General features: G+C 47.8%; 1 protein-coding gene across 4 annotated transcripts in view; it reads right to left on the reverse strand.

The window, feature by feature from the left end:
- Positions 1 to 24,940, reverse strand: part of NADK2 (NAD kinase 2, mitochondrial) — a 298,406-nt gene that overhangs the window by 11,582 nt on the left and 261,884 nt on the right. For 3 of the 4 annotated variants that reach the window (XM_063961015.1, XM_063961005.1, XM_063960992.1), the window contains 4 exons: positions 15,378 to 15,508; positions 8,752 to 8,833; positions 6,540 to 6,683; positions 4,146 to 4,201 (listed from right to left, as the gene is read on the reverse strand). In XM_063961015.1, the coding sequence (XP_063817085.1) occupies positions 4,146 to 4,201; positions 6,540 to 6,683; positions 8,752 to 8,833; positions 15,378 to 15,508 (413 nt within the window). The remainder of the gene's footprint in view (positions 1 to 4,145; positions 4,202 to 6,539; positions 6,684 to 8,751; positions 8,834 to 15,377; positions 15,509 to 24,940) is intronic. The other variant, XM_063961000.1, reaches the window with a different exon arrangement.

The raw sequence follows: 24,940 nt of genomic DNA on the forward strand, positions 1-24,940 counted from the left end.
CCAGGTCCCATGGACCGACCCCAAATAACTCCTCCCCTTTATACGGCAATACATCTTTGTGCCGTTTGGAATCTGCATCACCTGACCACTGTCGTGTCCATAAACATCTTCTTGCAGATATGGACATCGCATTTACTCTTGATGCCAGAGTGCAATATCCCTCTGCGCATCTCGCATATATATAAATGCATCCTTTAAATGCTCTATAGTCAATAAAATACTGTCCCTGTCAAGGGTATCAATATTTTTAGTCAGGGAATCCGACCAAGCCACCTCAGGTCTGCACATCCAGGCTGAGGCAATCGCTGGTCACAGTATAACACCAGCATGTGTGTGTATACTTTTTAGGATATTTTTCAGCCTCCTATTAGCTGGCTCCTTAAGTACGGTCCTATCTGTAGATGGTACCGCCACTTGTTCTGATAAGCGTGTGAGCGCCTTATCCACCCTGAGGGGTGTTTCCCAACGCGCCTTAACTTCTGGCGGGAAAAGGTATACCGCCAATAATTTTCTATCGGGGGAAACCCACGCATCATCACACACTTCATATAATTTATCTGATTCAGGAAAAACTACAGGTAGTTTTTTCACCTCACACATAATACCCTTTTTTGTGGTACTTGGAGTATCAGAAATATGTAACACCTCCTTCATTGCCCTTAACGTGTGGCCCTAAAGGAAAATACGTTTGTTTCTTCACCGTCGACACTGAAATCAGTGTCCTTGTCTGGGTCTGTGTCGACCGACTGAGGTAAATGGGCATTTTACAGCCCCTGACGGTGTTTGAGACGCCTGGACAGATACTAATTTGTTCGCCGGCCCTCTCATGTCGTCAACCGGCTTACAGCGTGTTGACATTATCACGTAATTCCATAAACAAGCCATCCATTCCGGTGTCGACTCCCTAGAGAGTGACATCACCATTACAGGCAATTTGCTCCGCCTCCTCACCAACATTTACCTCATACATGTCGACACACACGTACCGACATACAGCACACACATAGGGAATGCTCTGATAGAGGACAGGACCCACTAGCCCTTTGGGGAGACAGAGGGAGAGTTTGCCAGCACACACCAAAACGCTATAATTATCCAGGGACAACCTTTATATAAGTGTTCCTCCCTTATAGCATTTTAATATATGTACATATCGCCAAATCAGTGCCCCCCCTCTCTGTTTTAACCCTGTTTCTGTAGTGCAGTGCAGGGGAGAGCCTGGGAGCCTTCCCACCAGCATTTCTGTGAGGGAAAATGGCGCTGTGTGCTGAGGAGAATAGGCCCCGCCCCCTTTTCGGCGGGCTTCTTCTCCGGAGTTTTTGATATCTGGCAGGGGTTAAATACATCCATATAGCCTCAAGGGCTATATGTGATGTATTTTTCGCCATACAGGTATTATACATTGCTGCCCAGGGCGCCCCCCCCCAGCGCCCTGCACTCTCCGTGACTGCTGTGAGAAGTGTGCTGACAACAATGGCGCACAGCTGCAGTGCTGTGCGCTACCTGATGAAGACTGAAAGTCTTCTGCCGCCTGGTTCCGGACCTCTTCATCTTCAGCATCTGCAAGGGGGGTCGGCGGCGCGGCTCCGGGACGAACCCCAGGGCGAGCCCTGTGTTCCGACTCCCTCTGGAGCTAATGGTGTCCAGTAGCCTAAGAATCCAATCCATCCTGCACGCAGGTGAGTTGAAAATCTCTCCCCTAAGTCCCTCGATGCAGTGAGCCTGTTGCCAGCAGGACTCACTGAAAATAAAGAACCTAAAAACTTTTTCTAAGTAACTCTTTAAGAGAGCCACCTAGATTGCACCCTACTCGGACGGGCACAAAAACCTAACTGAGGCTTGGAGGAGGGTCATAGGGGGAGGAGCCAGTACACACCATGTGATCCTAAAAGCTTGCTTTTGTGCCCTGTCTCCTGCGGAGCCGCTATTCCCCATGGTCCTGACGGAGTCCCCAGCATCCACTAGGACGTTAGAGAAACTACAGGTAGTTTTTTCACACCCCACATAATACCCTTCTTGTGGTACTTGTAGTATCATAAATATGTAACACCTCCTTCATTGCCCTTAACATGTAACGTGTGGCCCTAAAGGAAAATACGTTTGTTTCTTCACCGTCGACACTGGAGTCAGTGTCCGTGTCTGTGTCGACCGACTGAGGTAAATGAGCGTTTTACAGCCCCTGACGGTGTTTGAGACGCCTGGACAGGTACTAATTTGTTTGCCGGCCGTCTCATGTCGTCAACCGACCTTGCAGCGTGTTGACATTATCACGTAATTCCTTAAATAAGCCATCCATTCCGGTGTCGACTCCCTAGAGAGTGACATCACCATTTCAGGCAATTGCTCTGCCTCCTCACCAACATCGTCCTCATACATGTCGACACACACGTACCGACACACAGCACACACACAGGGAATGCTCTGATAGAGGACAGGACCCCACTAGCCCTTTGGGGAGACAGAGGGAGAGTTTGCCAGCACACACCAAAAACGCTATAATTATACAGGGACAACCTTTATATAAGTGTTTTTCCCTTATAGCATTTTAATATATATATATATACATATCGCCAAATAAGTGCCCCCCCTCTCTGTTTTAACCCTGTTTCTGTAGTGCAGTGCAGGGGAGAGCCTGGGAGCCTTCCCACCAGCATTTCTGTGAGGGAAAATGGCGCTGTGTGCTGAGGAGAATAGGCCCCGCCCCCTTTTCGGCGGGCTTCTTCTCCCGTTTTTCTGAGACCTGGCAGGGGTTAAATACATCCATATAGCCCCCAGGGGCTATATGTGATGTATTTTTAGCCAGAATAAGGTACTATCATTGCTGCCCAGGGTGCCCCCCCCCCCAGCGCCCTGCACCCTCAGTGACCGCTGCTATGAAGTGTGCTGACAACAATGGCGCACAGCTGCAGTGCTGTGCGCTACCTTATGAAGACTGAAGAGTCTTCTGCCGCCGTTTCTGGACCTTCACTTTTCGGCATCTGCAAGGGGGGTCGGCGGCGCGGCTCCGGGACGAACCCCAGGGTGAGACCTGTGTTCCGACTCCCTCTGGAGCTAATGGTGTCCAGTAGCCTAAGAAGCCAATCCATCCTGCACGCAGGTGAGTTCACTTCTCTCCCCTAAGTCCCTCGTAGCAGTGAGCCTGTTGCCAGCAGGACTCACTGAAAATAAAAAACCTAACAAACTTTTACTCTAAGCAGCTCTTTAGGAGAGCCACCTAGATTGCACCCTTCTCGGCCGGGCACAAAAATCTAACTGAGGCTTGGAGGAGGGTCATAGGGGGAGGAGCCAGTGCACACCACCTGATCCTAAAGCTTTTACTTTTGTGCCCTGTCTCCTGCGGAGCCGCTAAACCCCATGGTCCTGACGGAGTCCCCAGCATCCACTTAGGACGTCAGAGAAAACAAAAAAATAAAATAAAAAAAATGTACTCTTTTTTTTTTTAATAATATATCTAAATATTTTATTTAATAAAAAATATACCCCCTGCCCCCATTGTAAAATTGCTTCCCAGCCCCCTTAGAAATAGCCCCCCCAGTGGCAAAAGATCCCCCGCTTTAGTGTTAACAGAACCCATTGGCAGAGCCCCACCCTCACCCCTAGTGTCACTATGAGTTATTTTTAGAATCAATATATCCCCCACCTACAATAAAATCTTGTTATGGGGCGCCCCTACAAACCCCCCTCTCCCCATGCTAAAAGATGACCCCAGTACATTTTAGGACCCCCCCCCCCCCCCTCACTTTATAGCAGCGAGTGCAGCAGGGCGTGGGGCAGGGGGGCCTGATCACCAGTCTCCCCATCCCCTGCTGAAGCTGATTTCTGCACACGCAGAGATTGGCATAGTTGGTGGTTTTAGTTCTGTACATATGGAGGAAGCAGCGGGGAGTGCTCAATGTTTGGGATGCGACCTGGTCAGGTAACGCACTCCTAGTTGCGGACGCATCCCATACGTTAGTGCCAGGCAAGGGGTTAAGAAGGGATAAGCTGACACTATAAAAGGTCTATTCCATAAATAATTACAACGCAGAATACAAGCAGTTACCTACAGCAACCAGTAATCTATTAGTATAACTTCACCGATTACAAAAAAATCCCAAATACCTCACTGGGATGTACTAACCCATGCAATAAATAATGTCACTCACCGATGCGAAGTATTTCTTCTACAGTCTGCGGAGCCATCTTATTTATGTTATAAGACCTATAATAAATAGGGAAAAGGAAAAGGCTCTGATACCTGACCATTCCCAGCTAGCAATATAACATGCTGGTCTATTCGTGTCCTTTCTAGCACCCTGGGCAATATTCTGTACATACATCATGTATCGCTACCACTACAGCAGCTGTAGACACACATTTACAATTTTGCCCTTCAAATGTAAAATATGCCTCCTAACTGATAAAGGTGCAGGGTGCTAGTATGAACACTATTCTATCACAATTTAAGCCGATAATAAACATTTAATGGAGAGGAGTAAAAGGGTAACATTTAGTAACAATTACTGAATATGATACTATGCAACACTGCTGAAATGCCCTCTGCAGCCTCATCTACCAATCAGAATGTGTCCACTTTGCTGATTACAGTTTATTCTAGTTATTAAATTGTCCATTTCACATTGTACTGCACCATGGGGGTAATTCTGAGTTGATCGCAGCAGCAAGTTTGTTAGCAATTGGGAAAAACCATGTGCACTGCAGGGGGGGCAGATATAACATGTGCAGAGAGAGTTAGATTTGGGTGGGTTATTTTGTTTCTGTGCAGGGTAAATTCTGGCTGCTTTATTTTTACACTGCAATTTAGATTTCAGTTTGAACACACCCCACCCAAATCTAACTCTCTCTGCATATGTTACATCTGCCCCTCCTGCAGTGCACATGGTTTTGCCCAACTGCTAACAAATTTTGCTGCTGCGATCAACTCAGAATTAGGCCCCATATTCCCCCTTATCAGTGACTTTTTGCAGTAATTATATTTTGCGGAATACTGGCTCCCATGTCCTAATTAAGTCTCCATACCAAATTTGGTGACGTTCTGATTGATAGATCAAGCTGCAGACCGTACTGACTGGGGAAGTTTAAATATGGCAACTAGTTCCATTCCTCTGCAGTAGACACTGACCGTTTCTACAGACTGTGACATACAATAGAAAATCTCTGTGTCTCCCTCTGCCACGGCTGCACCGGGATAAATCTACACTAACTGATAATAATTGGAGTATGACCGCTTTAAATTATTATTATGGATAATGATTAGAAAATCGTGGCTCTCGTATCTTTAGACCATTCGAATACTTGGACGTCTTCAAATCTGAGCAATTATTAAACTTAACCATGGATACGAAGATTATTATTGTTTATTAAGATTATGCTGGTCTCCTGGGTTTGCAGGAGGATGCTTGTAGCATATAAAGCGGACAAGATTGTCCAAAAGGTTATTTCGTGTGGCATTTGGCAAACATGACTGAGAACAAAGACTGGGGTTCCCAGCTGACCTCTTCCTGGACACTGACTCAAGTTGAAATTGCTGCCCTGCATAAAGCAATAGGATTAGAGGACGAGCAATGCTGCAGGTGGGCAGAGAATTGCCCTTCCTTCCCCATTCTGTGCTACAGATCCCAGAGCATGTGCTGCGCTTGCCCCTTGCGACCTCGGTTCTATTCCCACTCCATGGGTGTCGTGGACTCCCAGGAGTGGGAATAGCTGTGGCGGCGCTGCCGGCATTCTGGCGGTTGGTATCCTGGCATCGGTATCCAGACATCCCGTCCCAATAATCAGCTGAGTCTCAAAGTTCCTTTCTTGCTCCAATATTGTAAGCAAAATAATGGGGAGCTCTTATATATAAATTGGCGTCACCACAGATCTAATACAAGTATATATAAACATGTAAGCACACTATGAAAGGACACAAAGGCTCATGTGCTGTAGGAGCACCCTGCACAACGCATCCCCAGTTTCCATCACCTATGCCTGAGACAGCAGCTGTATAGTACTGCAGAGGTACTAAATCACCAGCATGACTGGCTACATGGACAGCTTCCCCTAATGTAGGGATCCTGTCTGACCTGTATTATGAATTTACAACTGGCTCACAATCTGGAACATACAAAAAGGTACAAACCTCTTCAGTAATACAAATAGTTATTAAGAACGACTTACATTGAAGCTGATTGATAATAATTTATGCACTTTAAATACAGTCGCACTTAATTACTCCAAGCAACACACCACTATTATGTATTGCTCTAGATCACGGATGCCCAAACTCAGTCCTCAAGAAACAGTCCAGGTTATAAGGAAATCCATGCTCGTGCAGATAGTATAATCAAACTGCAGAGGTACTAATTCAATCACCACTGCTTAAACAGAGATATCCTTATAACATGGACTGTTAGGGTGCCTTGAGGACCGCGTTGGGGAGCTGCTGCTCCAGCAGACAAACATTACACAGTGCAATAGCAAATGCGGCTGCGCGTGTTTAGAGGACAGGTCTGGATAGCATTACTGTATCCAACGACTGTACTAGAATTACTACTTACCAGGCCTTTGAGCCTGTCCCTGTGCAAACATTCAGTCCCGAACTCTTCTGCTTCTCCCAAGGACCATCGTCCACCGAGATCTCATAGTAAGAGGCCCTATGAAGCGAGAAGGTAAAACGAGGTTTGCAGAACTTATAGTTCACCCTGAATAAGACAGAACATAAGCGTGTATCAGGTCTGCAAACCACACAGTGGGGTATACGATTATCACACTGCATTCAGCGCTGCAGCCAGGGCATAGGTAGAACAAGCCATAACACATGTAATGGGGAACTAGTCACTCCAGGAATCTAGCTCAATGATAGACAAATATGAAGAGGGCTTACTGTAAAGGGTATACTAAAATGCTGAAGCAAAGTTGTAGTGTGTACGGGTAATAGACAGAAAATGGGAATGCCATGTTGTGTTGTATAAAAGGGGATTTATTTCTCCACCAATAAGCCTCTTCTTGAAGCACTGTCAGTGTTGAGGACTGGAGCATCTGCTCCAGTACCACTGCTGGGAGGCAGAACATAGGCTTACACAAAAAGAGTAAGCCCTAGTGAGAGGTATGGAGGGACTAGTACTGTAACTTGTTTCTGCAGAAGCTTCTGGAGGCACTGATCACACACACACTTGGGCATTTACTCATTTTCAGAACACAGAAGAAGACACTAATCTTCAGTAGAGGACGTGGAGATTGGAGGAAGGGAGCCCTGTACAGTTATGCTGGTCTTTCAGTTTAAGCCGTGCCAGCATCAGTACAGGATGTCATTTCACAAAGTGATAGTGGGGGGAGTATATCCTAGTATATGTCGCAGAGAGTATTAGGGTGGACTGTTGTACTATGGCTATTGGTGTGTACACACGGCAAGATTTTTTACTTAAGAATTTTGACTATATAGTCAAAATCGTAAGGAAAGTTAGTGCAGATCGCAAAGTGAAAGTCACCTTGCGATCCCGATGCGCGGTCGGTATCGCAAGCCTAGATAGACTGTGCATGCAAGTCAATTTCGACTATCTCGTAGAAAAGATAGTCAAAATGGACACTTAGCCAAAATCACACAATCAGTATCGCTAGCACACATTATATGCTTGCGATACAGACCTAGTCCCTGGAGAGAGATGTGTGCTGGGCGGTCTCTGACAGATTGCTCAGCACGCATCTCTCAGCAGTGTGTACTGGCCTTACTACCAGTACATAGGGGCAGATGTATTAAGCCTGGAGTGATAAAGCAGATAAAGTGATAAAGCAGTGATAGGTGGAAGGTGATAATGCACCAGCCAATCATTACGGGTTTGAAAAATGACAGGAGACGATTGGCTGGTGTGTTAACACCTTCCACCTATCACTTCTCCAGGCTTAATACATCTGCTCCACAGTGCTGACATATGGCAGTGGGGAACCTATTCTGGCAGGGGAGAACCTCTGTATTCTTCTCTACTACAGATACTAAACGTAAATGGTGCGACACTGGTCTAGACCTATCATGAGTCAGCTTAAAGGCTATTGTAATGACTGTTCTGCCTCACTAGTAGTGAACATACACCGCAGGAAAGCATAAGCCTTAAATTCATATTAAATAAAATAAAACAAGATGATATTCAAGTGTTAATATAGGCAGAGCAAAGCATTAGTCTGCAGGCCAGGCATAACAGCAATTTGTATTATTAAATAAAAACCACAACATAAATTACAACTTCAATTAGAAAATAAGTAAACAAAACAAATAAAACACACAAAGAAAAAAAATAAACCCTTATCCTTAAAAAGGACAAGATTCAACAGTAATACGTTTAAATTGCTCATCCACGTAAAATACTTGACCCTACCATTGTCTATTATGACCTTTCCTACCATAATAGTAATTTGCGTTTATCTAACCGGCGAGTGCACAAATTCCGATTCGCTGTCTGCTTCCAGACTGCGCAGTTCCATCTGACAGGCTGATCCTACCGCCACTCTACATAATGGAAGTACCACAAAGCACATAACTGCGTAGCAGGCAGGCAAGGCATGGGTCAAATCACTTTCATGCAGGCTGGGAGCCGGCAGCTGACCCGTGTGCCGTAGCCAATTACGAACAAACAAAAAATAAATTATTATAGAAAAGTCAAATGTTAGGTGGAAGGAACAATAAACTTATCTTAACCTGTTGCAAATTGCACCAATCAACTAACTCAAGAAATCGATAATTAGTCAAGTGCAAGGAAGAACAACAAAGTAAAGTACCTTGAGGACAGAGACTCGCCGATGAATATCTCGTTTAACGCTCTTACAGGCAAAAGATGGGGCCCAGATACTGTGGCGGATGCTGGGTAATGGGAAACAGTTCTGTAATTAGATGATGAAATAGAAACAAAAAGGATTTGCACACACACATCGTTCTTCTGACACTACCAAGAACATCGTTCTCATGACCTATACTTTTAATAGGAAAAGCGTCAGAAAACTTCCAAAATTAAGATGTGAAGAAAATGGTCTATGGACAATACAATCAAACAATTAATAATCCTGTATCTAAATGCTTTGCAGTAGAAGGACACACTGACATGTCACTGGAACAGAAAATAGGATTTTGGTACTTACCAGGTAAATCCTTTTCTTTGAATCCACTAGGGGGCACTGGAGTACTCTTGGGATATGGACGGTGTTAGCAAGGACAGGCACTGAATATTTAAATTCAGTAACTCCCCTCCCCTCCATACTCCCAGAATACCTCAGTGTTTTTTCCTGAGGCGAACAGGAGCGATAGAGAGGATGAACAATGGAGAATTACATATAACATTATAAGATAACGGACAACAATAAAGTTGACCCATAACGTTACTGACAACTAAACAGTTGACACCATAACCGATAGAACTTGAAAATTTAAACAAATAGGTGAGAATGTGTTACCATAAGATCCACTGAACTTACCACAAACCAGGTAAAACTGCTCTGGGTGGGCGTCCAGTGCCCCCTATGGATTCAAAGAAAAGGATTTACCTGGTAAGTACCAAAATCCTATTTTCTTTTTCATCCACTAGGGGTCACTGGAGTACTCTTGGGACGTACCAAAGCTTCCCTCGTGGGCGGGAGAGCTGTTTGGCACCTGTGACACTAGGCGGCCAAAGCTAGATGCTGATGCCGCAAACGTATCAAACTTGTAAAAGCGCACAAACGTGTGCACTGATGACCATGTAGCCGCACGGGAAAGCTGCGTCGTAGAAGCCCCACGACCAGCTGCGCATGAAGTTCCCACAGAACGTGTGGAATGAGCTGTTACGGATGTAGGCGGCTGTAACCTAGCATGAAGGTAAGCCTGACGTATGGTCAGTTTAATCCATCTGGATAAGGTCTGCTTAGAAGCTGGCCAACCCATCTTGGCAGCATCATAGAGAACAAACAACGTATCCGTCTTACGAACTGTAGACGTTCGGGATACATAAACGCATAGTGCGCGTACCACATCCAAAGTTCCAGAATCTTCTGTTAACACAGGAACTACTATTGGTTGATTGATGTGAAAAGAGGACACTACCTTTGGCAAGAAAGCGGGATTTGTCCGAAGTTCCGCTATGTCATCATGAAACACCAAATACGGTGGCTTGCATGACAAGGCACCCAAATCTGAAACAAGCCTTGCCGAAGCGAAGGCTAGAAGAAAAATTGTTTTCCAAGTGAGAAACTTAATATCCACTTGTTGTAAGGGTTCAAAATATGAAGACTGTAAAAAATCTAAAACCAGATTCAAGTCCCATGGCGCTGTAGGTGGAATTTATGGAGGTTGTACTCAGAGGACACCTTGCAGAAAAGTGTGTACAGACGGCAATAGAGCCAAACGTCTTTGAAAGTAAATTGACAAGGCAGAGACCTGCACCTTTAGTGTAGATAAACGCAGTCCTCCATCCAACCCCGTCTGTAGAAATAACAAAAGACGGGATAACTTGAAAGATGATGTCGGAAACTTCCGAGCTTCACACCAACCTATATAGGCACGCCAAATTCTGTAATAATGAGCTGCCGTAACTGGCTTCCTAGCACGTAACATGGTTGGTATAACCGATGCTGGAATGCCCTCTCTTCTTAAGAGGGCGGTCTCAACAGCCACCCCGTCAAACGTAGCCGCGCTAAATCGGGGTAAAGGAACGGACCCTGTTGGAACAGGTCCGGACGTAGCGGGAGCGGGCAAGGATCGTCTGCGAGTAGCCCGCGGAGATCCGAGAACCAAGCTCTCCGAGGCCAATGAGGCGCCACTAGTATGACTGTGGCGGACTCTTGTTTGATCCGTTTTGGCAACAGAGAAAGCAGCGGAAACGGTGGAAACAGATACACGAGGCTGTACGGCCCCGCGATTGTGAGAGCATCCACCGCCACTGCCTTTGGATCTTGCGTTCAGGACACATACTGGGGCGTTTGATGATTGTGGCAAGATGCCATCAGATCAACTTGTGGGTAACCCCACCTCTGGACCAACATGTGAAACACTTCTGGATTTAATGCCCATTCTCCTGGATGAAAATCCCGACGGCTGAGATAATCCGCCTCCCAGTTGTCCACTCCCGGAATGAACACTGCCGACAATATCACTTGGTGATGCTCAGCCCAATTGAGGATTCGAGCTACTTCCCGCATGGTCATGCGGCTTCTCGTTCCTCCTGGTTTGTTGATGTACGCGACCGCCATTGCGGTGTCTGACTGCACCTGGACAGTCTGAGACCGGAGCATGTGCACTGCTTGTCGTAGCGCATTGTAAATTGCCCGGAGTTCCAGGACATTTATAGACAGCAATCTTTCGTGATCCGCCCAGAGACCCTGGAGCTGACAATTTTGAACCACAGCTCCCCAACCTGAGACTCGCGTCCGTCGTTTGAATTATCCAATTCCAGACGCCGAACCGTTTCCCTGCGGTTAGATTGTGTACTTTGAGCCACCAAAGTAGAGATACTCTGGCCCTTGGAGACAACCTCACCCTCTGGTGAATCTGCAGAAGCGCGCCCGACCACTGTGCGAGCACATCCAGTTGAAAAGGACGTGAGTGAAATCTTCCGAACTGAAGCGCTTCGAAAGCTGCCACCATTGTGCCTAACAGGCAAATGCACAAATGTACAGAGACTGTGCGTGGCTTGAGCACTAATTGTACCAGATGACAAATACTCCGTACTTTTTGTTCTGGTAGGTAAATTCTTTGATCTTCCGTATCGAGAATCATTCCTAGGAATTGTAGTCGTTGAGACGGAATCAGATGTGATTTCTTGAAAATGACAATCCAACCGTGCTGAACTAGCACATTGTATGTTAGCAACGCATGTTGGAGGAGCATCTGTTGAGACGGAGCTTTGATGAGTAAATCGTCCAAATACGGAACTATTATCACTCCCAGGGATCTGAGATGAGCCATCATCACAGACATCACTTTGGTGAATACCCGAGGCGCTGATGAGAGGCCAAACGGTAAAGCCTGAAACTGGTAATGGTTTTGCCGTATCGCAAAACGCAAGAACCTCTGATGAGGTGGCCAAATCGGAATGTCTAAGTACGCATCCTTGAGATCCAGCACAATCATGAATTCCTGTGGCTCTAAACCTGCAATACTGACCGCAGGGATTCCATCTTGAATCTGTAGTAAGTGACGTACTGATTGAGACCCTTTAAGTTCAATATTGGTCTGACCGAGCCATCCGGCTTTGGTCCTACAAAAAGACTGGAATAATAACCCTGACCTTGTTGGTGAACAGGAACCGGAATCAAAACTGCTGAATCCAGCAGAGACTGAATGGCAATTTGGAGAACCGCCTTCTTGTCTTCCGACACAGGCAGTCCTGTCTTGAAAAACCACAGTGATGGGAGACAGTCTAACTCTATTTCGTAACCTTTTAACACTAAATTGCTGATCGACCCATCCGTGGATGTCTGGAACCACGCCAAATGGAACGTATGAAGGCGTGCCCCCACAACTGGAGATCCGAGATGGACTGGAAGGCCATCATGCCACTGGCTTGTCGGTGACCACAGCGTTTTGACGACGGGTATTGGTTTGTTGAAAACCACGTCCTCTACCTCGTCCACCAGGTGCGGTTGTTCCTCTACCACGGCCTCGAAAGGGCTGAGGTCTAAAGGATTTGAACGCTGGTCCAGAGTATTTCCGTCTAGGTACCGTTGGAAGCAATGGTAGGAAAGCAGACTTGCCCCCCCGTGGTCTGAAAAATCCATTTGTCCAATTCAGGACCAAACAACTTTCGCGTAAGGTAATGCTTCTATTCTTCTCTCGACCTTTGCATCCGCCTGTCAAGGACGCAGCCAGAGCGCTTGTCGTGCCGCAACTAGTGACGCTGAAAGGCGAGAACTGACTAGTCAGACGTCCGTAGAAGCTGTACGTAGATAATCAGCAGCTTCGCAGATTTGATCCGCGAGAAGGTCATCTTGTAGGGCGGACCTGAGTCCTGTTATCCATACAAGCAACGCCGTAGTTACCCAAATGACAACCAAACACGGTCGAAGCAACACCCCTGCTGCTGTATACATCGAATTTAGCATAGCTCCCATGTAGATGTCACAGACTCTGGAAAGGGTAACTAGACTTAAATCGGCGAGGTTTAGAAACCTGTGTATCAGGATTCTATATTAAACATCTTATTTAGAGATTCCGAAAAAAATAAAAAAAACACGCTGGAGATGTGTCGTCTAGTAAAGACCACCTTATAATTTGTCAGAGGTTCCTCAGTCTCTGTAAACTTCAGAGACTGACGCACCCACACTATCTGACTGCTGGTCTATTCACCCTTCTCATATTCATCTTGCGCAGTTAGACCTGGCATAGAATCGTCAGGATTGCAACATAGCAGAAACTGGAAATTTATAAAGGCAAATGATAACTATCTTTGCAAAATCTGAGATGAAATGGGAGTATAAAATATACTGTGCATGTGGTAGAACCCTCCGGGAACCCACTGTTACAGACATTGCAGTGAAACTACGTTTTCGTTTTTGCTGGTGACTTACTCATTATGTAACCAGAGAAATTCCACCTCAGTAAAATTACTAAAATGTGTATATGGCCAAAGTGCAGTGCACGTGGGCAGACTATAAGAAACCTGATCCAAAAATTCCTACTAACACCCCTGCGCCATCTGGTGGAGCAGTGTTGTAGGACAGGAACGTTCTGGAAAAGAAACAGAAAGTAAGATTAAAATGGCCTCCAGCCATGTGCTTATAGTCAAAGAACATATTTCCTTACGTGACCATATATACCTATAGCATTTTATATACATTTTCTATGGTATAATAAGTGCTTGTATAATACGTATGCATATATAACACAATGCAGCCCTTTCTTTAGCAGAGGCTGTCTATTGCTGCAGCTGTGGCATAATCTCTCCCCCCCCCCCCCCCCCCCTGCAGCTGGACAGGGAAACCTCCTGACTGCCCAGAATGAGCCCACTAGTTACTAGAGGGCCGTTTTATAGGGACAGACCACGGCAGCAGTGTGCACTGTTCGCGGTCTGAGTGATCAGAGGCGCCGGCGTCTTCCCCCCCTGCTTCCCCCTTAGCATGTGCAGGGAGCGCTGGCAGCGACTGTTACGCTGAGCTGCCGGCCGTTACAGAGCAGTGAACGCTGTCCGCGGTCTGAGTGAACAGAGACGGCGGCAGCTTCCTTCCCCTAAGTGACAGAGCCATGGCTGTTACAGGGACAGACCGCGGCAGCACTGGACGCTGTCCGCGGTCTGATGCACAACAGGCAGGGAGCGCTGACAACGACGCTTGTAGCGGCCGTTCAGCACGTCCTTCTGAGCGGCGGCCGGGAGTAGAGGAGCGGCGGCGGGGAGCTGTTATCAGCGGTGGCAGGGAGCAAAGCAGCAGGATGACCTCGGGCGACGCACATAGCAGTGTCCCCCACACGGCGGGGCGGCAGCGTGAGCTGACCGCCCCGGTCATAAATACCTCTGATCCTGTGCTCTGACGGGGCTTCTCTAGCAAGCTCTGTTCTGTAGTCTCAGCTGAAGGTAGCTGACCTGTGCTCTTGGGCTCTGACGGGGCTTCTCGAGCAAGCTCCGTCCAGTCCTTTCTGCAGCCTCAGCTGAAGTTAGCTGAGCTGCTTGTGGCTGTGAGGGGGCTCCTATTGTGAGGACCGACACGCCAAGAGCTGCACGCAGCAGCTTCTGTAATCCCGAACCCATAGCTTTTGTGTAAACTGGGAAGGGATTGTAAATAGAAAAAAAAGTATAAAAAATAAAAATAAAATAATCTAAAAGTAAAATATGTGGAGGAGCTCCACGCTTTGTGCTCCTATCCATGTGAGCACCGAAAAAACACTGAGGTATTCTGGGAGTATGGAGGGGAGGAGAGTTACTGAATTTAAATATTCAGTGCCTGTCCTTGCTAACACCGTCCATATCCCAAGAGTACTCCAGTGACCCCTAGTGGATGAAAAAGACATAAATGAAACTTCTGACTGTAAAAAAGATAAATGCTTGATTCACAAACAGGTATCATGGCCAATGGGGATGTTGAGTACAACACATTAGTCTTGTATGTAGCAGAAACACACGTAATAACTGCATAGAGCAGGCATACGATATACGTGCGCCCAGTAGTTACAAATGACTGGTTCCCATGCGTCTAGCCTGATTGTCTCACTGGGGCACTTTCCAGCCTATTTCACACACCACGATTGTTTCGGCATAATACAATTCTCCATAGAGAAAGAGAAGTCACAGTACGGAAGTACCCTGTAGTGGTGTCACCCTGCAGGACTGTCTGTAATTGGACTTGCACGTTTCGCTTTGTAACAACCGGAGGTCACGGAATTCCTGTAAAACCACAAAACTAACCTCTTAGCCTGATAATGGAACTGAAACCTACATTCACCTTACTTTGCTCAGGAGTATAATGATGGGCCTTGTTATGCTGTTCCAGGCTCAGCTGCTGATCGTGCAAGTCTACAGGGGTCAGGTTTATACCCGTTCCTTCAAGGTGGAGTCTAATGCGCTGGCGCCACAGCCACCTAGTCAGAAAACAGAAGTATTCTCTGTGGATCCATTCACAAGTACAGACGTTTACATCCTGACTGCTGGGCAAATACACATTAATATAATTCATTACAATACACAGTTGGGACAGCCATAGGAGAATGAGGACTAGCAGTTTACTAGCCACTAATAGCATTACCGCAGCAAAGTTCCTAAGAGGCCTATTTATCAACATGAATGGGTCATATAAACATGTGGCAACAGTACTTTCTCTCCGTTTTCACACAAGTAATGAACCAATTCTCCACTGCTGCAATACGGATATCTCCTGACTGTATTAAAAGGCACAATATTGTAGACTAAGGGGAAGATGAACTAAGCAGCGAAAAGAGTGGAGAAGTGAGCCAGTGGAGAAGTTGCCCATGGTGACCAATCAGCTGCTCTGTATAATGTTATGGTATGCAAAATAAGAATTTACTCACCGGTAATTCTATTTCTCGTAGTCCGTAGTGGATGCTGGGTACTCCGTAAGGACCATGGGGAATAGATGGGCTCCGCAGGAGACTGGGCACTCTTAAAGAAAGATTAGGTACTACATCTGGTGTGCACTGGCTCCTCCCTCTCTGCCCCTCCTCCAGACCTCAGTTAGGGAAACTGTGCCCGGAAGAGCTGACATTACTAGGAAAGGATTTGGAATCCAGGGTAAGACTCATACCAGCCACACCAATCACACCGTACAACTTGTGATAACTATACCGAGTTAACAGTATGAACAACAACTGAGCCTCATTCAACAGATGGCTCAGAATAATAACCCTATAGTTAAGCAATAACTATATACAAGTATTGCAGAAAGTCCGCACTTGGGACGGGCTCCCAGCATCCACTACGGACTACGAGAAATAGAATTACCGGTGAGTAAATTCTTATTTTCTGACGTCCTAGTGGATGCTGGGTACTCCATAAGGACCATGGGGATTATACCAAAGCTCCCAAACGGGCAGGAGAGTGCAGATGACTCTGCAGCACCGAATGAGCAAACTCAAGGTCCTCCTCAGCCAGGGTATCAAACTTGTAGAATTTTGCAAAAGTGTTTGATCCCGACCAAGTAGCAGCTCGGCAAAGTTGTAAGGCCGAGACCCCTCGGGCAGCCGCCCAAGAAGAGCCCACCTTCCTCGTGGAATGGGCTTTTACTGATTTAGGATGCGGCAGTCCAGCCGCAGAATGTGCAAGTTGAATCGTGCTACAGATCCAGCGAGCAATAGTCTGCTTAGAAGCAGGAGCACCCAGCTTGTTGGGTGCATGCAGGATAAACAGCGAGTCAGTTTTTCTGACTCTAGCCGTCCTGGAAACAGATTTTCAGGGCCCGGACTACGTCCAGCAACTTGGAATCCTCCAAGTCCCGAGTAGCCGCAGGCACCACAATAGGTTGGTTCAAAAGAAACGCTGATACCACCTTTGGGAGAAATTGGGGACGAGTCCTCAATTCTGCCCTGTCCATATGGAAGATCAGATAAGGGCTTTTACATGACAAAGCCGCCAATTCTGACACACGCCTAGCCGAAGCCAAGGCCAAAAGCATGACCACTTTCCACGTGAGATACTTCAACTCCACAGTCTGAAGTGGCTCAAACCAATGTGATTTTAGGAAATCCAACACTACGTTGAGATCCCAAGGTGCCACTGGAGGCACAAAAGGGGGCTGAATATGCAGCACTCCCTTAACAAACGTCTGAACTTCAGGCAGTGAAGCCAGTTCTTTTTGAAAGAAAATAGACAGGGCCGAAATCTGGACTTTAATGGATCCCAATTTTAGGCCCATAGTCACTCCTGACTGTAGGAAGTGCAGAAATCGACCCAGCTGAAATTCCTCTGTTGGGGCCTTCACGGCCTCACACCAAGCAACATATTTTCGCCATATGCGGTGATAATGTTTTGCTGTCACATCCTTCCTAGCTTTTATCAGCGTAGGAATGACTTCAACCGGAATGCCCTTTTCCATTAGGATCCAGCGTTCAACCGCCATGCCGTCAAACGCAGCCGCGGTAAGTCTTGGAACAGACAGGGCCCCTGCTGTAGCAGGTCCTGTCAGAGCGGCAGAGGCCAAGGGTCCTCTGAGATCATTTCTTGTAGTTCCGGGTACCAAGTTCTTCTTGGCCAATCCGGAACGATGAGTATAGTTCTTACTCCTCTCTTTCTTATTATCCTCAGTACCTTTAGTATGAGAGGAAGAGGAGGGAACACATAAACCGACTGGTACACCCACGGTGTCACTAGAGCGTCCACAGCTATCGCCTGAGGGTCCCTTGACCTGGCGCAATATCTTTTTAGCTTTTTGTTGAGGCGGGACGCCATCATGTCCACCTGTGGCCTTTCCCAACGATTTACAATCAGCTGGAAGACTTCTGGATGAAGTCCCCACTCTCCCGGGTGGAGGTCGTGCCTGCTGAGGAAGTCTGCTTCCCAGTTGTCCACTCCCGGAATGAACACTGCTGACAGTGCTATCACGTGATTCTCCGCCCATCGGAGAATCCTTGTGGCTTCTGCCATCGCCATCCTGCTTCTTGTGCCGCCCTGTCGGTTTACATGGGCGACCGCCGTGATGTTGTCTGACTGAATCAGCACCGGCTGGTTTTGAAGCAGGGGTTCTGCTTGACTTAGGGCATTGTAAATGGCCCTTAGTTCCAGAATATTTATGTGTAGGGAAGTCTCCTGACTCGACCATTGTCCTTGGAAGTTTCTTCCCTGAGTGACTGCCCCCCAACCTCGGAGGCTTGCATCCGTGGTCACCAGGACCCAGTCCTGAATGCCGAATCTGCGGCCCTCGAGAAAATGAGCACTCTGCAGCCACCACAGCAGAGACACCCTGGCCCTCGGGGACAGGGTGATCAACCGATGCATCTGAAGATGCGATCCGGACCACTTGTCTAACAGATCCCACTGAAAGATCCTTGCATGGAACCTGCCGAAGGGAATTGCTTCGTAAGAAGCTACCATCTTTCCCAGGACTCGCGTGCAGTGATGCACCGACACCTGTTTTGGTTTCAGGAGGTCTCTGACCAGAGATGACAACTCCTTGGCCTTCTCCTCCGGGAGAAACACCTTCTTCTGTTCTGTGTCCAGAATCATGCCCAAGAACAGCAGACGTGTCGTAGGAACCAGCTGTGACTTTGGGATATTCAGAATCCAGCCGTGCTGTTGTAGCACTTCCTGAGATAGTGCTACTCCGACCAACAACTGCTCCTTGGACCTTGCCTTTATCAGGAGATCGTCCAAGTACGGGATAATTATAACTCCCTTCTTTCGAAGGAGTATCATCATTTCGGCCATTACCTTGGTAAATACCCTCGGTGCCGTGGACAGACCAAACGGCAACGTCTGGAATTGGTAATGGCAGTCCTGTACCACAAACCGGAGGTACTCCTGGTGAGGTGGGTAAATGGGGACATGTAGGTAAGCATCCTTGATGTCCAGTGATACCATAAAATCCCCCTCTTCCAGGCTTGCAATAACCGCCCTGAGCGATTCCATTTTGAACTTGAACTTCCTTATATAAGTGTTCAAGGATTTCAAATTTAGAATGGGTCTTACCGAACCGTCTGGTTTCGGTACCACAAACATTGTGAAATAGTAACCCCGTCCCTGTTGAAGGAGGGGAACTTTGATCATCACCTGCTGGAGGTACAGCTTGTGAATTGCCGCCAGTACTACCTCCCTTTCCTTGGGAGTAGCTGGCAAGGCTGATTTGAGATAACGGCGAGGGGGAGACGTCTCGAACTCCAGCTTGTATCCCCGAGATACCACTTGTAGAACCCAGAGATCCACCTGTGAGCGAACCCACTGGTCGCTGAAGTTCCGGAGACGGGCCCCCACCGCACCCGGCTCCACCTGTGGAGCCCCAGCGTCATGCGGTGGACTTAGTGGAAGCAGGGGAGGATTTTTGTTCCTGGGAACTGGCTGTCTGGTGCAGCTTTTTCCCTCTACCCCTGCCTCTGGGCAGAAAGGACGCGCCTCTGACCCGCTTGCCTTTCTGGGGCCGAAAGGACTGTACTTGATAATACGGTGCTTTCTTAGGCTGTGAGGGAACCCGAGGTAAAAAAAAGTCGACTTCCCAGCTGTTGCTGTGGATACGAGGTCCGAGAGACCGTCCCCAAACAATTCCTCACCCTTATAAGGCAAAACTTCCATGTGCCTTTTAGAATCAGCATCACCTGTCCACTGCCGAGTCCATAATACTCTCCTGGCAGAAATGGACATTGCATTAATTCTAGATGCCAGCCGGCAAATGTCCCTCTGTGCATCCCTCATATATAAGACGTCTTTAATATGCTCTATGGTTAGCAAAATAGTATCCCTGTCAAGGGAATCAATGTTATCTGACAGGGAATCAGACCATGCTGCTGCAGCACTACACAGCCATGCTGAAGCAATAGCAGGTCTCAGTATAGTACATGAGTGTGTATACACAGACTTCAGGATAGCCTCCTGCTTTCTATCTGCAGGCTCCTTTAAGGCGGCCGTATCCTGAGATGGCAGTGCCACCTTTTTTGATAAGCGTGTGAGCGCCTTGTCCACCCTAGGGGATGTTTCCCAACGCAACCTGTCCGTTCGCGGGAAAGGGTACGCCATTAGTAACTGCTTAGAAATCACTAATTTCTTATCTGGGGAACACCACGCTTCTTCACACAATTCATTTAACTCATCAGATGGGGGAAAAGTCACTGGCTGCTTTTTCTCCCCAAACATAATACCCTTTTTAGTGGTAACCGGGTTAATGTCAGAAATGTGCAACACATTTTTCATTGCCGTAATCATGCATCGGATGGCCCTTGTGGATTGTACATTTGTCTCATCCTCGTCGACACTGGAGTCAGACTCCGTGTCGACATCTGTGTCTGCCATCTGAGGTAGCAGGCGTTTTTGAGTCCCTGATGGCCTCTGAGACGCTTGGGCAGGCGCGGGCTGAGATGCCGGCTGTCCCAAAGCTGTTACGTCATCGAACCTTTTATGCAAGGAGTTGACACTGTCGGTTAATACCTTCCACATATCCATCCACTCTGGTGTCGGCCCCGCAGGGGGCGACATCACACTTATCGGCTCCTGCTCCGCCTCCACGTAAGCGTCCTCATAAAACATGTCGACACAGCCGTACCGACACACCGCACACACACAGGGAATGCTCTGACTGAGGACAGGACCCCACAAAGTCCTTTGGGGAGACAGAGAGAGAGTATGCCAGCACACACCAGAGCGCTATATAACAGAGGGATTTACACTAATACAAAGTGAATTTTCCCCCCAATAGCTGCTTATATAACCTTTTGCGCCTAAATGTATGTGCCCCCCCTCTCTTTTTTACCCTTTTCGTAGTGTATACTGCAGGGGAGAGCCTGGGGAGCGTCCTTCCAGCGGAGCTGTGAAGAGAAAATGGCGCTGGCTGTGCTGAGGAAGATAGCCCAGCACCTTCAGCGGCGGGCTTCTCCCGCTTTTTTTTTAAAATAATATTTATGGCGGGGGATTAGGCACATCTACAGTTTATAACTGTATTATGTGCATTTTGCCAACTAAGGTATACATATTGCAGCCCAGGGCGCGCCCCCCCAGCGCCCTGCACCCACCAGTGACCGGAGCGTGTGGTGTGCTGTGGGAGCAATGGCGCACAGCTGCAGTGCTGTGCGCTACCTTATTGAAGACCGGAGTCTTCAGCCGCCGATTTTCTCCTGGAATCTTCCGTCTTCTGGCTCTGCAAGGGGGACGGCTGCGCGGCTCCGGACGATCGAGGTCGGGCCCTGTGTTCGATCCCTCTGGAGCTAATGGTGTCCAGTAGCCTTAGAAGCACAAGCTAGCTGCAAGCAGGTAGGTTTGCTTCTCTCCCCTCAGTCCCTCGTAGCAGTGAGTCCGTTGCCAGCAGATCTCACTGAAAATAAAAATAAGAATTTACTTACCGATAATTCTATTTCTCGTAGTCCGTAGTACATGCTGGGAACTCCGTAAGGACCATGGGGAATAGCGGCTCCGCAGGAGACTGGGCACAAAAGTAAAGCTTTAGGACTACCTGGTGTGCACTGGCTCCTCCCCCTATGACCCTCCTCCAAGCCTCAGTTAGGATACTGTGCCCGGACGAGCGTACACAATAAGGAAGGATTTTGAATCCCGGGTAAGACTCATACCAGCCACACCAATCACACCGTACCACCTGTGATCTGAACCCAGTTAACAGCATGATAACAGAGGAGCCTCTGAAAAGATGGCTCACAACAATAACCCGATTTTTGTAACAATAACTATGTACAAGTATTGCAGACAATCCGCACTTGGGATGGGCGCCCAGCATCCACTACGGACTACGAGAAATAGAATTATCGGTAAGTAAATTCTTATTTTCTCTGACGTCCTAGTGGATGCTGGGAACTCCGTAAGGACCATGGGGATTATACCAAAGCTCCCAAACGGGCGGGAGAGTGCGGATGACTCTGCAGCACCGAATGAGAAAACTCTAGGTCCTCCTCAGCCAGGGTATCAAATTTGTAGAATTTAGCAAATGTGTTTGCCCCTGACCAAGTAGCTGCTCGGCAAAGTTGTAAAGCCGAGACCCCTCGGGCAGCCGCCCAAGATGAGCCCACCTTCCTTGTGGAATGGGCTTTTACAGATTTTGGCTGTGGCAGGCCTGCCACAGAATGTGCAAGCTGAATTGTACTACAAATCCAACGAGCAATAGTCTGCTTAGAAGCAGGAGCACCCAGCTTGTTGGGTGCATACAGGATAAACAGCGAGTCAGATTTTCTGACTCCAGCCGTCCTGGAAACATATATTTTCATGGCCCTGACTACGTCCAGCAACTTGGAGTCCTCCAAGTCCCTAGTAGCCGCAGGTACCACAATAGGCTGGTTCAAGTGAAACGCTGAAACCACCTTAGAGAGAAATTGAGGACGAGTCCTCAATTCTGCCCTATCCGTATGAAAAATTAGGTAAGGGCTTTTATAGGATAAAGCCGCCAATTCTGAGACACGCCTGGCTGAAGCCAGGGCCAACAGCATTACCACTTTCCATGTGAGATATTTTAAGTCCACAGTGGTGAGTGGTTCAAACCAATGTGATTTTAGGAACCCCAAAACTACATTGAGATCCCAAGGTGCCACTGGAGGCACAAAAGGAGGCTGTATATGCAGTACCCCCTTGACAAACGTCTGAACTTCAGGAACTGAAGCCAGTTCTTTCTGGAAGAAAATCGACAGGGCCGAAATTTGAACCTTAATGGACCCCAATTTTAGGCCCATAGACACTCCTGTTTACAGGAAATGCAGGAATCGACCTAGTAGAAATTCCTCCATCGGGGCCTTACTGGCCTCGCACCACGCAACATATTTTCGCCAAATGCGGTGATAATGCTTTGCGGTTACATCCTTCCTGGTTTGACCAGGGTAGGGATGACTTCATCCGGAATGCCTTTTTCCTTCAGGATCCGGCGTTCAACCGCCCTGCCGTCAAACGCAGCCGCGTTAAGTCTTGGAATAGACAGGGTCCTTGCTGGAGCAGGTCCCTTCTTAGAGGTAGAGGCCACGGGTCCTCCGTGAGCATCTCTTGAAGTTCCGGGTACCAAGTCCTTCTTGGCCAATCCGGAGCCACGAGTATAGTTCTTACTCCCTTCCGTCTTATAATTCTCAGTACTTTTGGTATGAGAGGAAGAGGAGGGAACACATACACTGACTGGTACACCCACGGTGTTACCAGAGCGTCCACAGCTATTGCCTGAGGGTCCCTTGACCTGGCGCAATACCTGTCCAATTTTTTGTTTAGGCGGGACGCCATCATGTCCACCTTTGGTTTTTCCCAATGGTTTACAATCATGTGGAAGACTTCTGGGTGAAGTCCCCACTCTCCCGGGTGGAGGTCGTGCCTGCTGAGGAAGTCTGCTTCCCAGTTGTCCACTCCCGGAATGAACACTGCTGACAGTGCTATCACATGATTTTCCGCCCAGCAAAAAATCCTTGCAGCTTCTGCCATTGCCCTCCTGCTTCTTGTGCCGCCCTGTCTGTTTACGTGGGCGACTGCCGTGATATTGTCCGACTGGATCAGCACCGGCTGACCTTGAAGCAGAGGTATTGCTTGGCTTAGGGCATTGTAAATGGCCCTTAGCTCCAAAATATTTATGTGAAGTGATGTCTCCAGGGTTGACCACAAGCCCTGGAAATTTTTTCCCTGTGTGACTGCTCCCCAGCCTCTCAGGCTGGCATCCGTGGTCTTTGGTGACAGGGTTATCCGCTGATGCATCTGAAGATGCGATCCGGACCATTTGTCCAGCAGGTCCCACTGGAAAGTTCTTGCGTGGAATCTGCCGAATGGAATTTCTTCGTAGGAAGCCACCATTTTTCCCAGGACCCTTGTGCACTGATGCACTGATACTTGGCCTGGTTTTAGGAGGTTTCTGACTAGTTCGGATAACCCCCTGGCTTTCTCCTCCGGGAGAAAACACCTTTTTCCGGACTGTGTCCAGGATCATCCCTAGGAATAGAAGGCGTGTCGTCGGGATAAGCTGCGATTTTGGAATATTGAGAATCCAACCGTGCTGCCGCAGCACTATCTGAGATAGTGCTACCCCGACTTCCAACTGTTCCCTGGATCTTGCCCTTATCAGGAGATCGTCCAAGTAAGGGATAACTAAAACTCCCTTCTTTCGAAGGAGTATCATCATTTCGGCCATTACCTTGGTAAAGACCCGGGGTGCCGTGGACAATCCAATCGGCAGCGTCTGAAACTGATAGTGACAGTTCTGTACCACAAACCTGAGGTACCCTTGGAGAAGGGTAAATTGGGACATGTAGGTAAGCATCTTTGATGTCCAGAGAGACCATATAGTCCCCTTCTTCCAGGTTTGCAATCACTGCTCTGAGTGACTCCATCTTGAATTTGAACCTTTGTATGTAAGTGTTCAAGGATTTTAGATTTAAAAATGGTCTCACCGAGCCGTCCGGCTTCGGTACCACAATAGTGTGGACTAGTACCCCTTTCCCTGTTGCAGGAGGGGTACCTTGATTATCACCTGCTGGGAATACAGCCTGTGAATGGCTTGCAATACTGTCTCCCTGTCTGAGGGAGACGTCGGTAAAGCAGACTTTATGAAACGGCGAGGGGGAGACGTCTCGAATTTCTTGAGACGGGCCCCCACCGTGCCTGAGACCGCTTGTAAAGCCCCAGCGTCATGCTGATGACTTTGCGGAGGCGGGAGAGGGCTTTTGTTCCTGGGAATTAACTGTTTGCTGCAGCCTTTTTCCTCTCCCTCTGCCACGGGGCAGAAATGAGGCGCCTTTTGCCCGCTTGTCCTTATGGGGCCGAAAGGACTGCGCCTGATAATACGGCGTCTTCTTAGGTTGAGAAGCTACCTGGGGTAAAAATGTGGATTTTCCAGTGGCCACCAGGTCTGTTAGACCTACCCCAAATAACTCCTCCCTTTTATAAGGCGATACTTC

Source organism: Pseudophryne corroboree, chromosome 1 (assembly GCF_028390025.1).
Source record: "Pseudophryne corroboree isolate aPseCor3 chromosome 1, aPseCor3.hap2, whole genome shotgun sequence".
NCBI lineage: Eukaryota > Metazoa > Chordata > Amphibia > Anura > Myobatrachidae > Pseudophryne > Pseudophryne corroboree.